This window comes from Babylonia areolata, chromosome 10 (genome assembly GCF_041734735.1).
Source record: "Babylonia areolata isolate BAREFJ2019XMU chromosome 10, ASM4173473v1, whole genome shotgun sequence".
Classification (NCBI taxonomy): Eukaryota; Metazoa; Mollusca; class Gastropoda; order Neogastropoda; family Buccinidae; genus Babylonia; species Babylonia areolata.
Window position 1 is genome coordinate 44,111,044 of NC_134885.1, and position 7,500 is coordinate 44,118,543.

General features: G+C 44.4%; 1 protein-coding gene across 1 annotated transcript in view; it reads left to right on the top strand.

Moving 5' to 3' along the window:
- The window catches only part of LOC143286616 (sodium-dependent proline transporter-like), a 60,308-nt gene that overhangs the window by 37,790 nt on the left and 15,018 nt on the right, over positions 1 to 7,500 (top strand). Inside the window, exons 6-9 of the mRNA XM_076594258.1 lie at positions 242 to 374; positions 655 to 789; positions 2,235 to 2,246; positions 7,072 to 7,163. Coding sequence (XP_076450373.1) covers positions 242 to 374; positions 655 to 789; positions 2,235 to 2,246; positions 7,072 to 7,163 — 372 coding nt within the window. The remainder of the gene's footprint in view (positions 1 to 241; positions 375 to 654; positions 790 to 2,234; positions 2,247 to 7,071; positions 7,164 to 7,500) is intronic.

The window sequence follows — 7,500 nt, forward strand, 5'->3', positions numbered from 1 at the left end:
GTCCTTCCCTAACCCTCTCTCTCTCTCCCTCCATATCTCCACCCACACACAAACATACACATTCGCACGTTAATTTATGTTACATGGACAATCATGCTATTATAATTATTATTGTGGTTGTTGTTGCTTTGTATAATTATACATATTATAAAAATCACGCGCGATCGCGATCGTGGGAGGCATTTTTCTGTCACCTTGTCTAAACCTCAGTTTGTTTCTGTCTGTTTTATTTGTCCTCCAGACGAAATGTCCTACAGGTTTCTAGTGGGTTTTACGAGACTGGACACTTGGTGTGGTATCTAGCCATAGCTCAGGTTGCTGTCTTCCTTACCATCTTTTTGGCTCTTCTCAAAGGCGTCAAGACTTCAGGAAAGGCAAGTTTCTCGTACTGGACAAAAAAAATCCAAATTCATGAAGTGAGTGCTTGATATTTCCACACAAAAATGCTCATGCACAGTTCACGGACGGTACCTTTTCTGACTTCAGTCGGAGAAGAGGGGCGTGTGATGAAGAAGAGGGGAGAGAGAAGACTGTAGCAGGGGAGGCTATCACCTCCTTTCTTTCTCCCCTCTCCTGACGTCGATCTCACGATTTGTCTCCCCTCTTCTGTGTGTGTGTTCAGCCTGAAGGTAACTGTTGTGTTCTCCCCGCCAGGTGGTGTACGTGACGGCCACGGCGCCCTACATCCTGCTGACCATCCTGCTGGTCCGCGGGGCCACCCTGCCCGGCGCCGGGAGGGGAATCCTCTTCTACATCACCCCGGACTTCAAACGTCTGCTGGACGCCAAGGTGAGGGGGCTGAGAAGAGGCTGCTGGCTGGCTTTGTTTCATATCTGTTGGCTGGTTTGTTTGTCTGCTGATTTATTGGTTTGTTTGTTTGTCTACTGATTTATTTGCTGGTTTGTTTGTCTACTGATTTATTTGCTGGTTTGTTTGTCTACTGATTTATTTGCTGGTTGGTATGTTTGTCTACTGATTTATTTGCTGGTTGGTTTGTTTGTCTACTGATTTATTTGCTGGTTTGTTTGTCTACTGATTTATTTGCTGGTTTGTTTGTCTACTGATTTATTTGCTGGTTGGTTTGTTTGTCTACTGATTTATTTGCTGGTTTGTTTGTCTACTGATTTATTTGCTGGTTTGTTTGTCTACTGATTTATTTGTTGGTTTGTTTGTCTACTGATTTATTTGCTGGTTGGTTTGTCTGCTGATTTATTGGCTGGTTTGTTTGTCTACTGATTTATTTGCTGGTTGGTTTGTCTGCTGATTTATTTGCTGGTTGGTTTGTCTACTGATTTATTGGTTGGTTGGTTTGTTTGTTTGTTTGTCTACTGATTTATTTGTTGGTTTGTTTGTCTACTGATTTATTTGTTGATTTGTTGGTTTGTCTACTGTTGGTTGGTTTGTTTGTTTGTCTATTGATTTATTGGTTGGTTTGTTTGTCTACTGTTTTATTTGTTGATTTATTGGTTTGTTTGTCTACTGATTTATTGGTTTGTTTGTCTACTGATTTATTGGTTTGTTTGTCTACTGATTTATTGGTTTGTTTGTCTACTGATTTATTGGTTGGTTTGTTTGTTTGTCTACTGATTTATTTGCTGGTTTGTTTGTTTGTCTACTGATTTATTTGCTGGTTTGTTTGTCTACTGATTTATTGGTTTGTTTGTTTGTCTACTGATTTATTGGTTTGTTTGTCTACTGATTTATTTGCTGGTTGGTTTGTTTGTCTACTGATTTATTTGCTGGTTTGTTTGTTTGTCTACTGATTTATTTGCTGGTTGGTTTGTTTGTCTACTGATTTATTTGCTGGTTTGTCTTCTGATTTATTGGTTTGTTGGGTTTTTTCTCTATTTATTTATTCACTTATTTGTTCATTCGTTCATTGATATTCACCCATTCCTTTATTTTTATGCTTGCTGGACATTAAGGTAAGGTCAATTGAAAAGAGATTGGCTGGCTTGCTTTATTTATGTATTTCTTTGTTTATTTGTTTGTTCAATTATTCATTTATGTAGTATTTATTCATTTATTTATTTATTTGTTCATTTACTCATTCATTAATATTCACTCCTTTATTTATTTATCTGTTTGAGTGTATGAAAATGTGGAAGGTGTAGAATGTGTGTGTGTGTGTGTGTGTGTGTGTGTGTGGTGGAGGTGTTCTCTACATGAATATTGTGGTGTGTTGTGAGGTGTGGGTGAAGGTGTTCTCTACATGAATATTGTGGTGTGTCCAGGTGTGGGTGGAGGTGTTCTCTACATGAATATTGTGGTGTGTTCAGGTGTGGGTGAAGGTGTTCTCTACATGAATATTGTGGTGTGTTTCAGGTGTGGGTGAAGGTGTTCTCTACATGAATATTGTGGTGTGATGTGAGGTGTGGGTGAAGGTGTTCTCTACATGAATATTGTGGTGTGTCCAGGTGTGGGTGGAGGTGTTCTCTACATGAATATTGTGGTGTGTTCAGGTGTGGGTGAAGGTGTTCTCTACATGAATATTGTGGTGTGTTCAGGTGTGGGTGAAGGTGTTCTCTACATGAATATTGTGGTGTGTTCAGGTGTGGGTGAAGGTGTTCTCTACATGAATATTGTGGTGTGTTGTGAGGTGTGGGTGAAGGTGTTCTCTACATGAATATTGTGGTGTGTTCAGGTGTGGGTGAAGGTGTTCTCTACATGAATATTGTGGTGTGTTCAGGTGTGGGTGAAGGTGTTCTCTACATGAATATTGTGGTGTGATGTGAGGTGTGGGTGAAGGTGTTCTCTACATGAATATTGTGGTGTGTCCAGGTGTGGGTGAAGGTGTTCTCTACATGAATATTGTGGTGTGATGTGAGGTGTGGGTGAAGGTGTTCTCTACATGAATATTGTGGTGTGTTGTGAGGTGTGGGTGAAGGTGTTCTCTACATGAATATTGTGTTGTGTTGTGAGGTGTGGGTGAAGGTGTTCTCTACATGAATATTGTGGTGTGTCAGGTGTGGGTGAAGGTGTTCTCTACATGAATATTGTGGTGTGATGTGAGGTGTGGGTGAAGGTGTTCTCTACATGAATATTGTGGTGTGTTCAGGTGTGGGTGAAGGTGTTCTCTACATGAATATTGTGGTGTGTTCAGGTGTGGGTGAAGGTGTTCTCTACATGAATATTGTGGTGTGTGTGAGGTGTGGGTGAAGGTGTTCTCTACATGAATATTGTGGTGTGTTGTCAGGTGTGGGTGAAGGTGTTCTCTACATGAATATTGTGGTGTGTCAGGTGTGGGTGAAGGTGTTCTCTACATGAATATTGTGGTGTGTCCAGGTGTGGGTGGAGGTGTTCTCTACATGAATATTGTGGTGTGTTCAGGTGTGGGTGAAGGTGTTCTCTACATGAATATTGTGGTGTGTGTCAGGTGTGGGTGAAGGTGTTCTCTACATGAATATTGTGGTGTGTCCAGGTGTGGGTGGAAGGTGTTCTCTACATGAATATTGTGGTGTGTTCAGGTGTGGGTGAAGGTGTTCTCTACATGAATATTGTGGTGTGTTCAGGTGTGGGTGAAGGTGTTCTCTACATGAATATTGTGGTGTGTTCAGGTGTGGGTGAAGGTGTTCTCTACATGAATATTGTGGTGTGTTCAGGTGTGGGTGAAGGTGTTCTCTACATGAATATTGTGGTGTGTTGTGAGGTGTGGGTGAAGGTGTTCTCTACATGAATATTGTGGTGTGTTCAGGTGTGGGTGAAGGTGTTCTCTACATGAATATTGTGGTGTGTTCAGGTGTGGGTGAAGGTGTTCTCTACATGAATATTGTGGTGTGTCAGGTGTGGGTGAAGGTGTTCTCTACATGAATATTGTGGTGTGTTCAGGTGTGGGTGAAGGTGTTCTCTACATGAATATTGTGGTGTGTTCAGGTGTGGGTGAAGGTGTTCTCTACATGAATATTGTGGTGTGTCCAGGTGTGGGTGAAGGTGTTCTCTACATGAATATTGTGGTGTGTTCAGGTGTGGGTGAAGGTGTTCTCTACATGAATATTGTGGTGTGTCAGGTGTGGGTGAGGTGTTCTCTACATGAATATTGTGGTGTGTTGTGAGGTGTGGGTGAAGGTGTTCTCTACATGAATATTGTGGTGTGTCAGGTGTGGGTGAGGTGTTCTCTACATGAATATTGTGGTGTGTGTGAGGTGTGGGTGAAGGTGTTCTCTACATGAATATTGTGGTGTGTTCAGGTGTGGGTGAAGGTGTTCTCTACATGAATATTGTGGTGTGTCAGGTGTGGGTGAAGGTGTTCTCTACATGAATATTGTGGTGTGTTGTGAGGTGTGGGTGAAGGTGTTCTCTACATGAATATTGTGGTGTGTTGTGAGGTGTGGGTGAAGGTGTTCTCTACATGAATATTGTGGTGTGTCCAGGTGTGGGTGAAGGTGTTCTCTACATGAATATTGTGGTGTGTCCAGGTGTGGGTGAAGGTGTTCTCTACATGAATATTGTGGTGTGTTCAGGTGTGGGTGAAGGTGTTCTCTACATGAATATTGTGGTGTGTTCAGGTGTGGGTGAAGGTGTTCTCTACATGAATATTGTGGTGTGTTCAGGTGTGGGTGAAGGTGTTCTCTACATGAATATTGTGGTGTGTTCAGGTGTGGGTGAAGGTGTTCTCTACATGAATATTGTGGTGTGTGTCAGGTGTGGGTGAAGGTGTTCTCTACATGAATATTGTGGTGTGTCCAGGTGTGGGTGAAGGTGTTCTCTACATGAATATTGTGGTGTGTTGTGAGGTGTGGGTGAAGGTGTTCTCTACATGAATATTGTGGTGTGTTCAGGTGTGGGTGAAGGTGTTCTCTACATGAATATTGTGGTGTGTCCAGGTGTGGGTGAAGGTGTTCTCTACATGAATATTGTGGTGTGTTCGAGGTGTGGGTGAAGGTGTTCTCTACATGAATATTGTGGTGTGTGTGAGGTGTGGGTGAAGGTGTTCTCTACATGAATATTGTGGTGTGTTCAGGTGTGGGTGAAGGTGTTCTCTACATGAATATTGTGGTGTGTCAGGTGTGGGTGAAGGTGTTCTCTACATGAATATTGTGGTGTGTGTCAGGTGTGGGTGAAGGTGTTCTCTACATGAATATTGTGGTGTGTCAGGTGTGGGTGAAGGTGTTCTCTACATGAATATTGTGGTGTGTTCAGGTGTGGGTGAAGGTGTTCTCTACATGAATATTGTGGTGTGTTCAGGTGTGGGTGAAGGTGTTCTCTACATGAATATTGTGGTGTGTCAGGTGTGGGTGAAGGTGTTCTCTACATGAATATTGTGGTGTGTGTCAGGTGTGGGTGAAGGTGTTCTCTACATGAATATTGTGGTGTGTCAGGTGTGGGTGAAGGTGTTCTCTACATGAATATTGTGGTGTGTTGTGAGGTGTGGGTGAAGGTGTTCTCTACATGAATATTGTGGTGTGTTGTCAGGTGTGGGTGAAGGTGTTCTCTACATGAATATTGTGGTGTGTTCAGGTGTGGGTGAAGGTGTTCTCTACATGAATATTGTGGTGTGTTGTGAGGTGTGGGTGAAGGTGTTCTCTACATGAATATTGTGGTGTGTTCAGGTGTGGGTGAAGGTGTTCTCTACATGAATATTGTGGTGTGTTCAGGTGTGGGTGAAGGTGTTCTCTACATGAATATTGTGGTGTGTCAGGTGTGGGTGAAGGTGTTCTCTACATGAATATTGTGGTGTGTTGTGAGGTGTGGGTGAAGGTGTTCTCTACATGAATATTGTGGTGTGTTCAGGTGTGGGTGAAGGTGTTCTCTACATGAATATTGTGGTGTGTTCAGGTGTGGGTGAAGGTGTTCTCTACATGAATATTGTGGTGTGTTGTGAGGTGTGGGTGAAGGTGTTCTCTACATGAATATTGTGGTGTGTTCAGGTGTGGGTGAAGGTGTTCTCTACATGAATATTGTGGTGTGTCCAGGTGTGGGTGAAGGTGTTCTCTACATGAATATTGTGGTGTGTTGTGAGGTGTGGGTGAAGGTGTTCTCTACATGAATATTGTGGTGTGTTGTGAGGTGTGGGTGAAGGTGTTCTCTACATGAATATTGTGGTGTGTCCAGGTGTGGGTGAAGGTGTTCTCTACATGAATATTGTGGTGTGTCCAGGTGTGGGTGAAGGTGTTCTCTACATGAATATTGTGGTGTGATGTGAGGTGTGGGTGAAGGTGTTCTCTACATGAATATTGTGGTGTGTTGTGAGGTGTGGGTGAAGGTGTTCTCTACATGAATATTGTGGTGTGATGTGAGGTGTGGGTGAAGGTGTTCTCTACATGAATATTGTGGTGTGTCCAGGTGTGGGTGAAGGTGTTCTCTACATGAATATTGTGGTGTGTCCAGGTGTGGGTGAAGGTGTTCTCTACATGAATATTGTGGTGTGTTCAGGTGTGGGTGAAGGTGTTCTCTACATGAATATTGTGGTGTGTCCAGGTGTGGGTGAAGGTGTTCTCTACATGAATATTGTGGTGTGTCCAGGTGTGGGTGAAGGTGTTCTCTACATGAATATTGTGGTGTGTTGTGAGGTGTGGGTGAAGGTGTTCTCTACATGAATATTGTGGTGTGTTCAGGTGTGGGTGAAGGTGTTCTCTACATGAATATTGTGGTGTGATGTGAGGTGTGGGTGAAGGTGTTCTCTACATGAATATTGTGGTGTGTCCAGGTGTGGGTGAAGGTGTTCTCTACATGAATATTGTGGTGTGTCCAGGTGTGGGTGGAGGTGTTCTCTACATGAATATTGTGGTGTGTTGTGAGGTGTGGGTGAAGGTGTTCTCTACATGAATATTGTGGTGTGTTCAGGTGTGGGTGGAGGTGTGGGTGGAGGTGTTCTCTACATGAATATTGTGGTGTGTTCAGGTGTGGGTGAAGGTGTTCTCTACATGAATATTGTGGTGTGTTCAGGTGTGGGTGAAGGTGTTCTCTACATGAATATTGTGGTGTGTCCAGGTGTGGGTGGAGGTGTTCTCTACATGAATATTGTGGTGTGTCCAGGTGTGGGTGGAGGCGGCTATCCAGGTGTTCTACTCTCTGGGCCCTGCCTGGGGCCCCGCTATCACTCTGGCCTCCTACAATACAGGTGTGGTGGAGGCGGCTATCCAGGTGTTCTACTCTCTGGGCCCTGCCTGGGGCCCCGCTATCACTCTGGCCTCCTACAATAAGTTCCACAACAACTGCCTCAGGTCAGTGCTACGTCACATCCCTCTGAAGCTCACTCCTCCTCCTCTTTCACCTCCTCCCCCTCCTCCTCCACTTCCCCCTCCACCTCCTCTTCCCCCTCCAGCTCCTCCTCCACCTCCTCCACCTCCTCTTCTTCCCACCCTTCCTCCTTCACCTCCCCCACCTCCTCCTCCACCTCCTCCTCCTCCTCCACCTCCTCCTCCTCCTCCTCCACCTCCTCCTTCACCTCCTCCTCTTCCACCTCCTCCTCCTCCTCCTCCACCTCCATCATCCTCCACCTCCTCCTCTTTCTCCTCTACCTCCTCCTCCTCCACCTCCCCTCCACCTCCTCCTCCACCT